We start from the raw sequence: 18,788 nt of genomic DNA, 5'->3' as shown, positions 1-18,788 counted from the left end.
TTTTCAGTATTGCATCTAAACTAACTTTGACTGACCTAAATCAAGTGCTATATAGATGTGAGGCAGAAGAACAAGAGGATGGTGGAGGCTGTTACAATATACCAAACTGGTCACCCCTAAAGTATGCAGGCCTCCAAGGTAATAAATAGTTTCAGCATTTTTTTTTCTGTCAAGTAAAAAAAGTAATTGAGAGCTGCTCAATCCAGATCACATAATAATGCTGTTGTATTGCTGCTGCCATTGTTTGGTAAAAAAGGTAGTTATTTTCTGCTTGACCATGCTCTTGATCGGTGTTCTCAGGAAATCTCATACTAGAACAAACCCCCTCTCTCTCAATGCTCTGAAACTTAATACTGCATTCCAGTATGTGTTTTAATGCCCGTGCCTTGACTTTTAAAGTAAAGAGAAAGCAAATACACCTCCAGTGAAAAGTTGCATGAATCTAACCCGAGGCATTGCTAGATTACTGAGAGGCGTCTGTCATTTATCAAATGTACACATTCCATCAGGCTAATTATTTGCAATGGTTTTCATAAGTTTCTAGGAGTTATGCTGAGGAAACTAGCATTGAGTGTCGCTGTCGTACCAAGAACGGCGAAAAACGACACGCCCAGTTTCAGGATAAGTGGCCTAAATGGCTTTATTTAATTATATAAATCAGCTTCTGTAGCTTTGTTCGCAAGGGTGGCCCGACCCCATTGGTCGCTTGACCATCCACCTCCCAGGGTGATTGGCAGAATGCTGGAACACCCATTCAGAATATTTTTCCAGTGTACCATAACAAGACTGTGCATAACACGTTTGCACCTGTGAGATAAGCCTTGGTTTACGAAAACCTAAAACTGTTTCTTAGCTAGCTTGCATGAGAAAGAAAAACTTCACAGGATGCTGCAGCTGCTGGAAAATTCCTCTGCTCCTAGCTTTTTAGTATCCACAGTTGAGTTGTAGCCTAACTTGTTATGCAGGCTGAGAGAAGTAATCCATTTAAAGCATCTGTTGCTATGTACCTTTTCTTGCTGAATTGTTACTGCTGTTTGTGATAATGATGTGTCTTTTAATACAGAGTTGGGTTTGTATCTTCAGGGTTAATGTCAGTGATGGCAGACATTAGACCAAAAAATGATTTGGGTCATCCATTTTGTGACAATTTAAGATCTGGAGACTGGATGATTGATTATGTCAGTAATCGTCTAATTTCTCGTGCAGGAGCCTGTGCAGAGGTGAGTAAAAATACTTGGTAACTTTGGGGTTTTAAATTACTAGTTTGTTTAATTTTCAATTTCTGGTATATTTTTAAATTCAAACTGTCTTTAACATATTTCTTGTCTAGGAAATTTCTTCTAGTAGATTAAACCATTAATATGTTTTTCTTCCCTCCCCTCAATCCTGTTTAAGAATAGACTGCAAAAGGGAAGTGAAAAATACATAGGGCATGAAGGTGTTGTTAGCTCTTGCATGAGTGCTTGCAGGGGTCCCTCCCTATTTTATTTTTTCAAATAAAAAATGAAATTACTGATATTTTTTCCCTAAGTTTTGGGGTGGTTTTTTGGGGGTTTTTGGGGGAGTTTTTTTGGTTTTTTTTGTAAGAAAGTACCTTCAAGAGTGCCTAAATAATACTAAGGCATACATGAGTATGATACAATTATAGTCAGCCAAGCGCTGGGAAGATGGGAATTACTGAGATACAGGGTGCCTTTATAGCTGCATTGCAGTGCAGTCCTTTTGTTTGTCATAGTTTATTTTCCTACATGGAAATGGCTTTATTTATTTCACAAGATGCAGACCTGATTTTTGTAACTTACCTAACAAATTCAATAATAAAAGCTTTAGCATTCTTATTTCATTTTATTCCTGAAGTCAGGTCTAGTAATACAAAGCAGAAGAATGGATAAAACAGTCTAATGTTGTACTGAAGCAAATGCTAAATTTGATCTGAGAAACAGAGCTTTTCTGGAAAACAAGTTAGTCTGATACTTGCCACCTTTACTGCTCTTCAAAGACTCTTGCTTTTTTTCTGTGTATTTTTGAGTTCTTCTTTTGTAATGTCTCATTCTGTTTAGAAGACTTAAGTCATGTGAAAATAAACTTTACAATTCTGCTGTTTGCGTAAGTAACTTTCTCTTCATCATACCTGGGTTAAAAGTATAGTCTCATCATGTAGTATTTTGACAGATACATTCTTTATCTGCAAGGCTTAAATCTTTAGTGACCTTCTAGTAAGTTGCCATAATGTTATTTAGCAGGACTAGAAGGAAAGAGAAATACTTTCTAGATGTCAAATGTTTTGCAATGATACAAGGATATGAAGCTTTCAGAATCCTGAGTTCAAGCCACAGACCTACAGCCATATTCACTAGTGGCTCTACATAATTTAGCTCTGATAACTTTTTATTCCTGGTCTTAAGCTTTCTCTCTTCAGTCCTGTCTTTTTAGCAATGCAAAACTTCCTTCCCATGCTTGGATTATAGTGATGCCTTTTGAGTTGTGACTTCTCTTTGCTACTCAATTTTACTAACAACTTCATGATAGTTCATTTTTTTCTCTTTCTATACTTCACATTTTGGCCTATTAATTTTTGATAGTACAGATGCAATACATGTTTTTCACTCCTCTTAGAGTTCCTGTCTTTTAGCTGAAATTTTGGAGTGGAAGAGTACAGCATAACTGGGGTGTACTACATGTACAAAAACTGTGACAAATACTGTTACAGTATGGATCCTGAAAGCACTGGCTTTTGAACTCTGATGTTATGAAGTTGTAATTGTATTGTATTTTAATAGGTTGGTAAATGGTTAAAGGCCATGTTTGTCTACCTGAAGAGAATTCCACGTTACCTCATCCCATGTTACTTCGATGCCATATTAGTGGGTGCATACACAACACTTCTGGATGTGGGATGGCATCAGATGTCTAGGTATGCTTGGTATATCTGAGTTATAAAGGCATCTGTATATATTGGAACCTTTTAAGTTTTATCTGCTGGAGAATGTCATTCAAATGTTTTCATACTCCTCTAATGTAAAATGGTAAAATTGGGAGAGAATTATCAAATCCTTCTTCTAACAGGGGTAGTTTGGAAGACTGAGAGTTCAGACACCTGTCCAGGGTTTCAATTTATAACTACTGTTGGCATTGTGCAGCAGGAGGAGGAAACCCTAAGCCAGCATCTTTTTTGCCAGGCTTTGGAAGCTTTTTTTTTTGGCTATAAATTTAGTACCAATGCAATGCTTCCTTAAAGTTCAGATAAGTAAGAAAATACCAGATTGTATTTGATGCTGATGCTTTGTTCAACACTTCTCCATTATTACTCCCCATTATCTGAGCACTCTGCTTATTTTTTAAATAACTGTTTAATCTTCAGTGTCTGCTTCTTTGTTTATTGCAAAGGGAAGGGAAATTGATTTAAAGGAGGCTTTATTCTAGCTATGAATGTGCTGAACAAGTGGATATTGTTTTGTAAAAACAGGGACGTTAAAATGGGAATAGAATTTGGTATGGCTGTGAAATTGTGGGACATAATATATTTAATGAAAGAATGCTTGGAGATCAACTAGTCAGGAATGCAGATTGCATTTTTTCAAGCAATGCATTAGCAGATTTTTTTGATTTGCAGGTTTTTTATATATATGTAAAAATATGATTTTTTTGAAATACTGACTAGATTTTACAAACTTCATAGTAAAATATTTATCATATTTTTGAAGTCTTAGGTCTGTATATAAGCATTAACTAAACCAAAACAACTTTTTAAACTGTTTTCTAGAAGTACTTGTCATAAACACTCCCATTGGCATTAGTCAATTAAGATTTTACTCTTAACATTGGGCACCCATTTTAGGAAAACGAGTCATTTACAAATTAAATCTTATGTAAAAAATTAGTTAATGCAAAATGCTAATATTAATTCACTGCTAGTTTTTTATATTTATGTGTAATGTTTGTCATAACCTTCTGTAAATGAAAAAGGGTACATTTTATAGACTGCTATTGTTGAATGCAAAGTTATTTTAATTTAATTATGTTGAATTACAGCTTTGTGCAGAATGGATCAACATTTGTTAAACACCTTTCCTTGGGTTCAATCCAGTTATGTGGGATAGGAAAATACTCTTGTCTGCCAGATCTGTCTCCTTCTTTACATGATGTTCCCTATAGGCTGAATGAGATTACAAATCAGAAAGAGCAATGTTGTGTTTCCTTGGCAGCTGGTAAGTGAGAACAACCTTTAAAAAAAAAAAAAGCCTTCCAAAATAGTTAAACTGTTTTTAGTAACTATGTTAAAATTTTCTGCATCGTGTTTGAGAGCCGTATGTCACAACTATGTATAAAATGTAGCAATTTCACTCACTTTAGCTTTGTGTTTAAGGTAAAGATTTGCTCATCTTTAAAAGTATGGGAGTTTTCTCTAGTAGTACTCTCATGGGGGTTGGGAGGGAGAGCCTTATATATAAATGCTTTATTTAGAGGCTTTTTTTACTATATTTGTTGTTACCATATGTAGAGATCTACAAAAAATGTTTTCCAGAAGACTTGCTTGAGATGAGTATACTTATCATAAGGGATTTTAGTTTATCTTTTATAAATGTGAATTTAAGAAGTTAATTGTAATGGCGTAACAAGAGTGAATTTATGGTTTACAAGTTCTCAGAAAGAACCATTAGCAGATCAGAAGAACTTCTGATCTGCAACTGTCTCCAAAAGAAAAGCGCATAAAAGCAGTCAGCAAGTAGTATTTATACCTCCAAATGTTCTGCCAGCATCTGGCAGTCTTCCTATGGGCATTTTCTTATGTCCAAAGTATTATCTTCTGTGGCTTAGAATGAATTTATTTTGGTTCTGAATTGGCTCATTCCTTTTCTGAAGCCATGGAAACTTGTAAACATCCAGAGATGCAGTGGCATCTCTCTCAGTGGAGTGCTTTTCTTCTTTTTGCCATCACTCTTTCTCTTGTGTAGCTTTATTGCTTTTAGTTTCTGGATTTTAATAACATTCCATTTGCCTGCTTTAGTGTTACCTAGAAGCACAGAGACACAGTGTTCCCTTAAATTGGTCATAAAGATTAATTATACTAAAGGGTTTGGTTTTAAATATTCCTTTCACATACTCACTGGTAGTTGTGCCTGAGATTTTTAAATTGTACACAGATTATCATTCTCGAGTGCTGCTGCCATGTGCCATAAATTCGCAGAGATGTGGAGGCCATATTGGAGAATTAGCAAATACTTTGTTAAAGTAAGTGGTAGAAGTGAAATGTTGTTCTACCAAGCATGCACAAGAGACTGCTGGTTTGAAACTTTACCAAATGGAATTTCTGTTTAATAGATCATAAAAGGAAAAAAATGGAAAAAAAAAAAAGACAAGTATGGACCTTACTGTTGTAATTATTATGTCTTATCAGTTAGAATCATTCTTAAAGCTACCTGTTATAATGTCTGCAGTAAAATGTAGTTCTGTAAGCTGCTGGAAAAGAGAAACAGGGTGTCTTTCTCAGTGTCTGAACAGTCTTACCCCTGTATGCTGCTGAGATGCCACAGCTCTCATACATAAACTCTTGCCTACAAAGTGTTACAATCTTGTCATAGTTCTGATCTTTTTTGTTAGTTTTCTTTCTGTTTCTTTTAATTAACTTTTGGTTAAGTTGCCACATGATTTAACAAAAATTAAAATGTTACTATAACTGATAGGAGAAATGCTTTTGTGTGATCTTGAAATTCTAGAAGATACTGTTCTACTATAGGGTATATTTAATTCTATCAAGAACTTGGTCTAGGAGATTGTTTATTTGAAATACCATAAATCTAGGAAAAAGTTATAAATGAGGATATACTTTTTACTTCTGGTTATTTTATGCATGTGCCTGGAGGTTTCAGCTATATCAATTAATTAGATGAATAATGACATTGCTTTTCAGGTTTACCTCACTTTTCTTCTGGAATTTTTCGTTCATGGGGAAGGGATACTTTTATTGCACTAAGAGGTCTACTGTTAGTTACTGGGCGCTATCTAGAAGCAAGGTAAGGCAGGCTTAACCTTATTTCTTTTTGGCTTCATGGGCAGCTAGGAAAAAGCAATGCTCTCAAAACCTGAGCTGATGCACAAGCTGTTAGAAACAGTTGATGTGCAGTATAAAACTTTAATGGCACTAGACATATTTGGGAGCTCTCTCTAAGTGGTATTAAAAATACTACTCAAATGATTCTCTTTTGCCTTCTTAGCACTGATCCAAAGCCGATGTTCTGTAGAGATAAGGTAGTTTTAACCCCTGCAATGCTACTGTTTGTCCTTGAACAAAGTGATTGTTTCACTAGTACTTGCATCATTGTTGCTGAGCAATAATTTCAGAATTACTTATGTAAAAATTTGAAGTAGCAAAAGAGAATACTGTTTCAATTAGAAAGGCGTGATTGCAGGTCTGTCATGATTTTTTTGTAACTGCTAGTATTTGTCTATTAATACTAGAAATCAGCTAATTGTGCATTGTTACAGTCTGGTATCTATAAACGTTTAACCTGACAAATGAGCCATATGTAAGCCAGATGAATTTGATATTTTGATTAATATTGAGTGGAGCTTGGCACATAATAGAAATATAAAAATGAGTTGGTGTAAATTAGCATGTATTTATGCTGTTGTACATTTGGCCAACTGTTAGCTTTCTCATGCTGAGAGATCTGCAGTCTACTAGTATGTTTATTTTGCCTTTTAAAGCTAGTCGGAATCCATGTTTTCTGCAAGGTATGCGCAACGGTTCTCAAATGAAACTTCTCATAACCTCAGTTGCTGTCACCTCTCTGTATTTTAATAGGAAATTCCCATCTACTCCTGCCCTCCGTCCCCATTCCACCCCACCCATCAGAATGGATACCAGGGTAATCATAAACAATATCAATAAAAACCTTCCCTGTGACCTCAGTGGGATTTGGATTTAGGGTCTATATCACTACCTATAAAAAAGCAAATTATCTTTTCCATATGAATAGGTAATGTATGTTTTGTACAAAGTGATTTAAATGTATTCATATTGAGGAATTTGTAGGGAGTGGGTGGTTTTTTATTGTAAAAGAAGTTCATGCTAAATGGAGTAATTTGTAGCTTTCAACAGCAAGCCTTTGGCCTCTGTCTTTAAAATCTTGTTTGTCTTGCCCTGCCTTGCTATTAACGTAACCCTGTATGCTTTATACTTGATACTTGGTCCAATAATGGCCTTGAAGGCAACTTAGTCAAGACTGTGATTTTCTTCTGTTCTAGAAACATCATTTTAGCATTTGGTGGGACTTTAAGACATGGTCTCATTCCCAATCTGCTTGGCGGGGGGACACATGCCAGATACAACTGTCGTGATGCTGTGTGGTGGTGGCTTCAGTGTATCCAGGACTACTGTAAAATTGTTCCAAATGGATTAGACATTCTCAGGTGTCCTGTTTCTAGAATGTACCCAAGAGATGACTCTTCTCCTCAGCCTGCAGGCACTGTGGTAAAAATCACTTCTAATTTAAGTATTTAACAAAACTATAATTTTTTAATGAAAGGATATAATTTTTTCTAGCTACAAGAACCTCTTGCTATCTGTTGTTCATGGTGAAATTTGATTATAGCGCAAGAATTCCATATTTTAGGCACTTCTTGCATCACCTGATTAGACCAAGTGCAAGGGGTTAGGGAAGGAGGAAAAAAAAATTCCATTAGCTTCTAAATCTTTTCGTTGCTTTTTGTCTTGAAAAAGTGTTTGTATGAAAAGTTGTATACAATGTATTGCCAATGCCAGGGATGCTACTTGAAAATGTTTGATGGTTTGGGAGTTTTTTTGGAATATCATATCATAAACTAGAGGTTTAAGAAATGCTTTCTACTCATTTTTCATCTTGCCTTTCACATGTCATCCAAACACACAATGAATCTAGGATCAGCCACTTTATGAAGTAATACAGGAAGCAATGCAACGACACATGGAAGGCATAAATTTCCGAGAAAGGAATGCTGGTCCTCAGATTGATCAAAACATGAGAGATGAAGGTAACGTACATAGAACATTTGATGTGCAATACAGAAGTTGATTATTATATTTTGTTTTTCCTTTTCCTCTTACTTCCTCTTTCTATTGAGCATATTTTTATTAATGTAACTGAAACTATAATACTTTATATACATGTAATATTTTTGGAGTGCCTAAATAATAGTTTATTGTTAGCAACTGTTCATATGCTTTGGTACAAGTGATCTTTAAAATTTCACTTAAAGAACAGTTGCCTTCAGAAACCTAACTCGGTTTTCTTGTTGGAAGGTTTTTTTGTTTATCTAGGACATTTGGGTTGGGGGAGGGTAATTGGGGTTTTATTTTGCCTAAAAAATGGACTTAACACCTGATATTCTTGCTTGCCAGGTTTTAATGTAACTGCAGGCATTGACCATGAAACTGGCTTTGTCTTTGGAGGGAACCGCTTCAATTGTGGCACTTGGATGGACAAAATGGGAGAGAGCGACAAAGCTCGCAATAAAGGAATTCCAGCTACTCCAAGGTATGAAATCCAGGCTTTAGGTGGGGGATTTTGTAATTTTTTTTTTTTTTTTAACTTAAATTCTTCTGCCGAACCACTGTGCCTTCTATTGACACATCTGAGAGGTTCTCTCTCAAATGTTCTAAATGTTTCTACCTACTAAAATGTTAATGAAAGTTTTTTCTTTTGCTGATTTGAAGTAAAAATCTGTGTTCTTGGCAGGTGAAGCCCGTGGATTTTTTCACAGTCTTAGCTCCATGCTAAGTGTTGAGTTTTGAATTCAAGTGGTAAAATGTAATTTAGGAAATACTGTATACTTGTTGTACTAGCAGTACTTTGTTATTTAAACTTCTCATATGAGTTATATATTGATAATTATGTTGTTTGAATATTTCCTAGTTTGAATTCAAAAATATTTACAACATCTACATTTTTAGAGCTGAGAATTAAGCATTTTAAAATAGGCTCTTTATTATGTGCCAGAAAACTGCTGCAGGCCCTTGCTTGGATTTAGTACAGTATCAGTTTCAAATCAATTGCCCGTCCATGGGTGAGAATTGAGGAAAACATCATCTTGCTTGACAAGTTGAGCACTTTAACTGGGAGCCAAGAGAGGTTGAGGTAGTTTGCAAAAGAGGCTGAGTTGGTGATGCGAGAGAGAAAATTCCATCAAGTAGACAGTAAAGCTGAGTATGATTACAATATTAAGTGTTTGCATATATTGATTACATTAATACTACTTGAAAAAAAGAAGCAAGTCCAAGAAATGCATTTAGTGCTTATTTTAATCCCTCACTTTTGACTTGAGTAATCTCCTATGGCAGAACTATCACCTAAGTTACAGAAGTGTCTGTCAGTTGAGAAGCTTTGTATTGAACATGGTTATAACATCAGAGGACCACCGTGTTTGGGGTCGATCATTTTTTCACGTTCTTAATCACTGGTATAAAATTATCTTCCATTTGTGCTAATTAACTGGGTATGATAATACCACTTTAAGTAAGGCTGATGTACAGAAAAAGGTATTTGCTAGCCAGTTTACAATCAAGTTCATTCCTTGACTGAGAAATAGGGGAATAGTAGAAAAATGAGGAAAAAGAAATTGTCTAAATAAGATACTTATGAATGTAAATTTTTCAGTTACTCATTGAACTTTAACAACCTTCTTAAAATAATGAATGAGGGGTTTTATCATTATTATTTTAGAGATGGCTCTGCTGTGGAAATGGTTGGCCTGTGCAAGTCGGCTGTTCGCTGGTTGATGGATTTATCTGGGAAAAACATATTTCCATTCCGTGGAGTCACTGTAAAAAGACATGGTAAAAACAGGCACATCTCATAATTGTATTACTGGGGTATAAAAATAACTAAAACAATGAAATAGTGACCATATAACCCCCAGAAGAAGGTTTAGGGGTTAAAGGAGGAAAACTTGGGAAAGTATCTTGTATGATTAAGATCTTTTTGTTACTATAAAAATTTATTAAAACTTGATATTTTCTTCTCAGCATTTCAAATAGTTTATTCTGTGGATTACAAAGGAATTTCAGAGCCTGAATACCTTTTCTCAAAATGGATATAAGTGATAAGGTTACAGTGTATTTTGATGATGGTATCATTCATTTACAAGAATGTGAAGTAAAATGATGTAGGACACTTGTCTTTATTTTTTCTTTCTGCTCTTCCTCTCGCCCCCCAGTATTCATAACACAGAAACCCCCTTCTTGGGAATATTTACATAAATATCGTTGGAAGTCCCATATGTTTTAGAGGGAATACTCTTCTAATCACAAAGTTACTTTAAGCTTACCCAGCCCAAGTGAATATGTGTCCTGTGAAGACTGATGTTGTGTTAGTCTCACTAGAAATTTCAGTGAGCTATTCCTCCTGTGATCTGTACAATTGGCCTAAAACTGAGAGAGGTGATGCTAGATCTGCTCCTGTTACATTGTCAGGAATTCAAGAAGCATACTTCTGCTGTTGCTACTGTGGCTGATTTCAGAAAATTAAAACTGTATGTAACATCTTGCAGGAAAGGAGGAGATTATCACCTATGATGAGTGGGACAGGAAAATTCAAGGACATTTTGAAAGGCTGTTCTTTGTCTCTGAGAATCCAGCAGATCCTAATGAAAAACACCCAGATCTTGTACACAAACGTGGAATTTATAAAGACAGCTATGGAGCTTCGAGTCCATGGTGTGATTACCAGCTCAGGCCAAATTTTCCAATAGCAATGGTTGTGGTAAGTGTGGGGGAATGGGAGGAGGGCTTTGCACTTAAATGCAAGCCTAGTTGGTTATAAAGAAAACTTTAAGGTCCATCTGCATTGCATTCTGTCAGGAACATACGTTGCTTGGAATAACTTTTGGAAAGTGGCTTTTTTTCCATGCTTTTAATGTTGGTTCTCTTGGACTACCTCCTAAGAATATATCATGATGGGACTTGCCAATTTGCAGTGCTCACTGTATTCAGAATGTCTTTTATGGCTAGGTCTGGGAGGCTGCTTTTCCCATCAAATTGGCTAAAAAGGATAGATTCTTTGTTTTTATTGGATTTTTAAAGAGCTTCAGTAATACTACTTGGCAAGGGTTTTTAAAATAAAATCAAAATTGAAAAAAGCACTGGATACCTTCTGTTTTCTTGCTTACTCTGACTTACAGGTTCTAGAAGTTGATTCAGTAATACAAACCTCAAGCTTTTTGTTGTCTTCTGCATTTATATACACAGCCTTATGTGTGTTTATGCACAGAGATTATTCATTAAATCTTTATTATTTTATTAGGCCCCTGAGTTGTTCTCACCTGAGAGAGCTTGGAAAGCTCTGCAGATAGCAGAAGAAAAGCTTCTTGGTCCATTAGGCATGAAAACCTTAGACCCAGAGTAAGTACAGTAGAGATACGATCAATGTTAATTCCTAAACACAATAAACAGTAGGAATTACTTGATGTGGGGCAGGGGTGGTGGTGATGGTGTGAAATTTTCATACATACTTATGAAATAAGGCTGCAGGAAGTACTTCCAGAACAATTGGTTTAGCTGTTCTAAAAGTCTGTGCGATTGATTTCTTTATATAGGCAATGGCTGAGTGGTTTTGAATGCCTCACAGTAAGCAAGTCAAATTTGGCATCATACCAAAGATGTTGAATTTGCATCTTGGGACATACTTATGTTTGATGCAGTGTACAGCACTACAGTTTGAGTAAAAGGGTAAAATTATGACTCTTAAGTCCTTTCAAGGCATGGACCATTTTCCTACAAATTTAAACTTTATCTGGAATTCCACTGTCATGTAAAGTACAGAACCTGGTGGAGACCTTCATAACTTAACCATCAATAAATGTAAATGACAAATTATTTGGTTGATTTGTTTTCCGTTTCTGTGTATTTTTAATTAGGCTTTTTTTGCATAATACATTTTTTCTTTCTTGCAGTGATATGGTGTACTGTGGAGTATATGATAATGCTCTTGACAATGACAACTACAATGTAGCCAGAGGTTTTAATTATCACCAAGGACCTGTAAGAGCTACTTCCTTCAATTTTAGAAAAAGTGTTGTCATCTTTTCAAACCTACTGCTTTGATAATCATCTCTCTTCATTCTTTCCATAGGAATGGCTATGGCCAATTGGGTATTTTCTTCGTGCCAAATTGTACTTCTCCAGGTTGATTGGTCCAGAGATATATGCAAAAACTGTAGTTATGATTAAGAATGTTCTTTCTCGCCACTATGTTCATCTTGAAAGGTAAGATAACAACAAACACAGATTCCAAATACTCAAAATACTGGGCTAGTGGTATCTACCATCCAAGTGCATGTAAGAGTACAGATCTTCTGTATAAACAGGATCTCTTTTCTAGATAGGAGGTTGACTGCTATATGTGCAATTGCAGATCTCAAGTCAGGTTTCAAATACAGGTGAGATCTAGTGCCTTTTAGAGATTGCAGAATCCCTAATACTTATGCATGTGAAGACTGGGTGAGATAAATCTTATGTAAAGATTAGGATCTAATTTCATACAAGAAATCAATTTCAGAAAAAAAGTGAGTTTTTTTTTAAAAAATCATAAGTATTTAAAAACAAACTTTAAAACATAATAGTTAAAGGGCTAGTAGTGATATATTAAAATTTCAGCAGATAAAATGATGCAAAATATTGTTAGGACTTATTGTGTTCTAAGTGAGGAAATTAGATTCTGAAGCCGTCATATCAATAACCTTGATTTTTCTAAGGAGACAGAGGAACTTGCATTTTGAGTTTTCCTTCAAACCAAACCACCAAACCCACACACTGTTTCTTCTCTTTTGCTGTCTATTTTATTTTTAATTATTAAGGATTTGAGATAAACTGAAATAAAAAATCTTGCCCTTGATATCTCATCCATATAATCTGTTCTGCAGCACATGAAACAGGTATTTATTTGCACCCAAAAGAGTAATACAGTAGGACTCTTGACAGAAGAGTTTGTCTGACCACATGGGCAAGAAAAGAGGATTTGTTAAACAGCATACTGCCTTACATAGTGTCTTGTCCACATCTCTTGTTTGGTAGTATCAGAAATAACTAGCAGTTTGGTAATGCTCTTTGCTTTTTCTGTCTTAAAGTAGTGTACTTTACTCTGTTTCGATACATTACATTATTTCTGTACAGAATAATTATTGTAGTAACAGGCTCTACTTATATTTTTTAAGTGTGCTAGTTTGTGGGATGTTTTTGTTCCTGCAGAGGAAAAGAAGATTTATGTAATCATGCTGTCTTCCAGCCGTTGTCACCTTTTAGCACTATAATCAATGTCAAGTGTAGTTTGAGTACCATTGTTACCATTTTCCAAATGCAAAGCTACCAGAATGAGAAACAGGAGCAGCACACACCAGTTGTGTAAGTTTAGTTATTATTAGTAGCAGAGAGTCTGCTTCGAAGAAGAGATGCTTCCACTACAATTCCCAGCTGCAGGTGAAAAAAATATTAATTAGATCTCAGTTATTAAAGGGTATACTGTGCTTGTAGGACAGCTGACCTTTAGTCAAGCTTTTCAGTTTCCTACTGAGTTAATCTTCCAAAAGGTTTTAAAATGAAATGTTCTTTTAATTTCAATCTGTAATCTAACAACAGTACTCACTTGTGTTTTCTTTTATCAGATCATCCTGGAAAGGGCTTCCAGAACTTACAAATGAGAATGGGCAGTATTGTCCTTTTAGCTGTGAAACTCAGGCCTGGTCGATTGGTGTTATCCTTGAAATCCTTTATGACTTGTAAAAGTTTCTTTTGATTGATTTGATGAAACTTCTGTGGTCTTACTATTGGGCATAAGTGAACACTTGGCTTACACTGCAAGGGAAATTAACTGTTCTGCACAATCACTCAAGTGGTGTCCTGACTTTCAAAGACGCTGAATGCCAGCAGCTCCTGTGCCCTAAAACTGTGTGGGGCGTAGGTATTTTGAAAATCAGGCCATGACAATAAAATAACACAAAACTGCAGTGCACACTTGATGCAGAAAGTTTTAGTAAGGAGCAATTTTAAGAATATGCACAAACTTAATTTTAAGTGGCTTTGGTTTTTTAGCCTTTTCAAAACAAAATCTTAATGTGAAGTAAATTAGCTCCTTCCTGAGCTAAAAATAAGTAGCACAGCTCTTATGTTTTTTTTTCTTTGTCTCTTAAAGAGTAAATGGATATTTTTGCAAATGCATGCTTAAGGGGGAGTAGACTAACCTCTAGTTTTCTGAGTTTGGTATGCTTTGTGCTCTAGCACCATGCATTAATGAAGGCATAATATGTTACCTCTCCATTGAACGGTATAATGGGGATGTTTTTGTATGTGTTCAGTTGAACACTCCACTAAGCAGCAACAGAAATAAAGTGTATGAATACTGTAATAAATCAGCTTTTGAAGTTACATATAAAATTTTGAAAACTTTGAGAGTTAGCTCAAGCAATGAGGTAACATCCTATGTTAACCTAGATTTATTTAAATACCGTGAGCCATATAGCAAAGCTGTTTTTTCATCTATATCTGGTTTTCACCATGGGTAATTCATAAGAAAAGTGCATACAGTGCACAGCCTATATGTTAGGGAAGGCCAACGTGCTTGACTTTTTATTAATTTCATTTATTGAAGAGATAGAGTCACCTCAGCCCTTCATTCCTGGGAAAATCCTAGCTCTATTAATCAGGTGGAAACACTTAACACAGTGGAAAGACATACTAGCCTGCTATCAGAGAGGAGAATGTGAGGCTTCTGGGCCTTTTGAAATTACACCAATAACAATAAGCATGCTACCTCTTTGTGGTGTCCTTTGGGAGCATATCCAGTGAACATGATGCAAAATGTGTTTTTTCATATTTGGATGCCTGCATGTCCTTCTTAAGTTCGTATCAGGGTTCACAGACTGAGAGGAGTGTGGTTGGTAATTCTCAACTCTTCGTACAATTTTTCCATCTTAGTGCAATAAACAGGCAGAGAGTGAGATTGCCAACACTTCCCACATCACAAGGCAGAAAAGCAAAAGCACTATTTCTTAATGTTAGACAACATATGCTGAAAAAATAAATACAGGATGTAATTATAATGCACTAAAACACATAGATCAAGATTTTATCCTGTCTGTATTTTAAAGTTTCTGTGTCCTGTCTAAAGTACAGTGCACACATGCTGTCTTGTTCAGGGAGATGTATTTCAGGTAGATACTGTAAGGGCAAGTTAACAGGCTCAAGAGAGATGAATTGTAAGAAATGGCTATACTTATATACTATTTATTTGAAAGGTTAATAAGGATTTTAACTCCCTTGCTGAAGTGTTCAGTCCTTAGGAATAGGTAATGTCTATATTATACCTGAACTTTTGAGCTGCTGCAGTACATGGGTTGGGAAATTTTTATTTTCTCGACACAATGCATAAGAAATGTCATTTGATCAAAAATGCTACTGAAATGTCAGCTACAGATTATTTTTTTAATGTGCGAAGGCATAGAAAGTATTTTTCATACTGCACTAAACTTTCCAAATTTCTTGATAATTATATTAAGGTTTATGTCCTACTGTTTCACCAGCTTTACTGTTTTCCTGGATACTTATTTCTTGTTTATTATTTCAAGGTATGTTTTATGGCTCCTGTGGCTTAGAAAACAGGAAAAAAATGGCAGAAAAAAAATTGTTCTTACTTCATGAAAACATTTTAAAATTGGAAGCGAAGCTTAAGAGCTATGACTGTTGAAGATTTCCACCAGGTGTCAAAATTATATACATTGGCAATAACACTCTTTAAGTGTTTGGGAAAAAAAAACATGAGTAATTTTTCATCAAGACCTTCCTATGCTATGTACAGATTGCTTTCCAGTTTTGCAAACTGCACTGCTGATATAGACTGCATATTTGTCACTGCTAGGGTTTTTTTCTAATTTAATAGTAAAATTTTAAAGATAAATCACTACTGTGTACACAAAAATACGTATGTTATGAAACTTCTAAACATGCCCATTTATAATGTTGCTTCTGCACTGATTAGTTGAGCATAGTTTTAGTGACAAATATTTTAAATAGGGAAAAAATATGTATTGGTTGACTTTGCTGTTAAGTAGCAACAAATGTAAGATTTAAGGTTATTAACTTTTGGGGGGGGGTGGTGGTTTTTTGGTTTGGGGGTTTTTCTTTTTTCTTTTTTTTTTTTCCTTCTCAAAAAGCTACTCAACACTTTGTCAAACCAGACAGTTTAAAAATTAAGAGGGAAGAAAACAATGTTAAATCTAACATAACATGAGCTGATATCCAAATAGATGAAGTCATTATCCCCGAAAAGTAGCTGACTTACATTGACTGATCATTATCATTTATATTTTACACTCTAGAACTTCTAGTAATGCAAACTTATAATTGGTAAAATAGAAATAAACTAAATAACTCAGTAAGAACTGTGCATCGACTGTGTTCCAGTTGGTGCTTCTTGATCTGTATCACATTAAGAATTATTTTTCCTCCCAACTGAAATAATTTTAACTGTTACTGATGTTTACACAGTTAATAGCTCTTGCTTATTCAAAGATTATTGAGAATTCAAGTAAACTAATGTACCATTCTCATACTGCATGTTGTAATGTAAAATGGAAACATAAGCTTTACATGTCTGTCTATCACAGCAACGACTGATTTTAGAAAATGTCATTATTCATTTCTGAAATGCACAAAATAAAATTCTTTAATTCAGCATTAACCTTTTCTTGTGATTGTTTAAAAAAAAAAAAAAAAAAAAAGTCGAACTTTCCAGCTGATGTTGCTTGTTCATGTGTAGCAATTTTACATATGGGGAGAGATCATTAAGTCCTCAGGTCAAATGTTAAAATGTGCTAACAACACTTACTAAAAACAGCTTTTTTTAAAAAAAAAAAAAAAAAGCATAAACTTGAGCCTTACACAGAGATTCTTATGTTGGTGTCAGTGTCAGCTGTCCTAGCTGAGTTTGAGTGGGTTTGGGTTAGCAGAGCTCTGCCTGTCCCTTCTGCTCTAAGTGTTTATATATTTAAAGTCATAGTATTGCAAATTCACCAAGACAACAGTCCTGATTAACTGATTTACAGATGTTCAAGTCTTACAGTGATTAACTTTTGGTGCAAAATTCCTGTCACTATGGAGAAGGCATTTTTTGGACCTTTCAGCTCTGCTTTGTAAAATCAAAGTCTCACAGCATAGGTGTCTAGTATACTGAGTATGTTTTGCAGTGTCCCCATTTCATTCCATGCTTTATAAAAATAAGATTTTTTTTCTAATCCTCTATTCAAGCATTTTTGTTAAGAAGTAGTTTATTATTCCACTGTATGCTATTTTTAATAAATACTCTATTGAAAAGTGGTTAAGGAAATCTAGAAATGACCAGTCACTGAGTTGTTGGGGCGAGTTGCTAAGGTCAGAGCTGCCACCTCAGCCCTCATGGCACCTCAAGCAGCTCAATGGAGGAACAGATGGATGAAATGTTAGTGGTGACTAGCAGGCTTCTCTTGAAGGCTCCTTTGGCGGTTGCAGATGCCAGTTGTGGAAGCGCCTGCAGTCAGGACACGAGCTCTGCCCGCGTTGCTGTGGGAGGTGAGGCAGGACCCGTCGAAGAGAGCCCGCTGCTCTCGCCACCGGAGAGAGGGCTTCGCCCTCCCGGGCGGCCGGGACGAGGGCCAGGCGGGACCGCGGGACCACGGCCTCAGCCGGGACGAGGGCCAGGCGGGACCGCGGACCCACGGCCTCAGCCGGGACGAGGGCCAGGCGGGACCGCGGACCCACGGCCTCAGCCGGGACGAGGGCCAGGCGGGACCGCGGACCCACGGCCTCAGCCGGGACGAGGGCCAGGCGGGACCGCGGGACCACGGCCTCTGCCCGGCCGGGGCCCCTCAGCGGCGGGACGGGCGGGACAGCGCCGGCTGCGGGCCGCTCCGCCACACGCCTCTCGGGAAAACAGGCGAAACCTGCCCCGACTAACAGCTTGTTTGCCTTTCTAAATGTGCCTGGAAGCAGCAAGAAGGAAAATGTACTTGCCTATGAGCATCTGGGGTTTTGTGCAAACTTGGGAGCTTATACAAGGGAGAGCTCAACATTCTGCAAGATTTGCCTGTGCATTTGGTATTTCTCAGAAGTTGCTGACTAAATTAAAACAGAGGCTTCCTAGTTCTGAATTTTGCATCAAAGTGCAGGTCACCAAGTGGACCAATGGCCTTTTTTAATGGGGAATGTTGATTTCCAAGCGTGAGCATCTGAACAAGGCACAACTTCAATGCTGGTTTAGCGATTGCTGATTTTTACAGGGTCAGATTCTGAAGCAGAATTAACTTGTGGTGGCACGAAAGTGAGCCTGGGAATAATATAGCAAGAAGACTCTGGCTAGTCAGGTGGCAGTCTGAGCCATCTGTGCTGTTGCAGGCTCTTGTGTTTCTGTAAACACTTGTCCAGTCCCCTTGGCCTGTAACACGTTTGTCTCATTGTGTAATACCTCCTTGAACCTGTTTCTTTCAGAAATCTTAATCTCTCTGATGTGTCTGTTCTGTCTACAACCTTTCAGCCACATGTGGTAGTTCACCCTGTGTAATGATCTCAGCATACTACACAAAGATCACTACCACTGACTGACTGTATTTGACAAATAATAAACTTGTTCACCTCAGTTCACATAAGCTTATGCAATTTGTGAGATTCGTGAGCACTTCCCTTCGTGCACCACAGCAATATCTCAGTACAACTTCAGACAGATAGACTATTCTTTGTGTAGTGCCTTTTTGCAACAAGAATGAAAGCTGGCCATGAAGGAAGAGAATTA

The 18,788-nt window shown here is 36.5% G+C and overlaps 1 protein-coding gene across 4 annotated transcripts in view; it reads left to right on the top strand.

Moving 5' to 3' along the window:
* The window catches only part of AGL (amylo-alpha-1, 6-glucosidase, 4-alpha-glucanotransferase), a 37,479-nt gene extending 20,779 nt beyond the window's left edge, over nucleotides 1–16,700 (top strand). For all 4 annotated transcript variants that reach the window (XM_048313071.1, XM_048313069.1, XM_048313068.1 and 1 more), the window contains exons 21-34: nucleotides 8–138; nucleotides 1,084–1,220; nucleotides 2,781–2,914; nucleotides 4,033–4,208; nucleotides 5,912–6,014; nucleotides 7,249–7,474; nucleotides 7,902–8,013; nucleotides 8,381–8,516; nucleotides 9,702–9,814; nucleotides 10,528–10,739; nucleotides 11,280–11,377; nucleotides 11,929–12,016; nucleotides 12,108–12,241; nucleotides 13,636–16,700. In XM_048313071.1, coding sequence (XP_048169028.1) covers nucleotides 8–138; nucleotides 1,084–1,220; nucleotides 2,781–2,914; nucleotides 4,033–4,208; nucleotides 5,912–6,014; nucleotides 7,249–7,474; nucleotides 7,902–8,013; nucleotides 8,381–8,516; nucleotides 9,702–9,814; nucleotides 10,528–10,739; nucleotides 11,280–11,377; nucleotides 11,929–12,016; nucleotides 12,108–12,241; nucleotides 13,636–13,753 — 1,918 coding nt within the window. In that variant the 3' untranslated portion in view covers nucleotides 13,754–16,700. The remainder of the gene's footprint in view (nucleotides 1–7; nucleotides 139–1,083; nucleotides 1,221–2,780; nucleotides 2,915–4,032; nucleotides 4,209–5,911; nucleotides 6,015–7,248; nucleotides 7,475–7,901; nucleotides 8,014–8,380; nucleotides 8,517–9,701; nucleotides 9,815–10,527; nucleotides 10,740–11,279; nucleotides 11,378–11,928; nucleotides 12,017–12,107; nucleotides 12,242–13,635) is intronic.
* Nucleotides 16,701–18,788: the final 2,088 nt, after the last annotated feature.

The sequence above is a fragment of the Corvus hawaiiensis genome, chromosome 9 (genome assembly GCF_020740725.1).
Source record: "Corvus hawaiiensis isolate bCorHaw1 chromosome 9, bCorHaw1.pri.cur, whole genome shotgun sequence".
NCBI lineage: Eukaryota > Metazoa > Chordata > Aves > Passeriformes > Corvidae > Corvus > Corvus hawaiiensis.
Note: the sequence above shows the minus strand (reverse complement) of the source record. Positions and strands in the feature narration are given on the sequence as shown.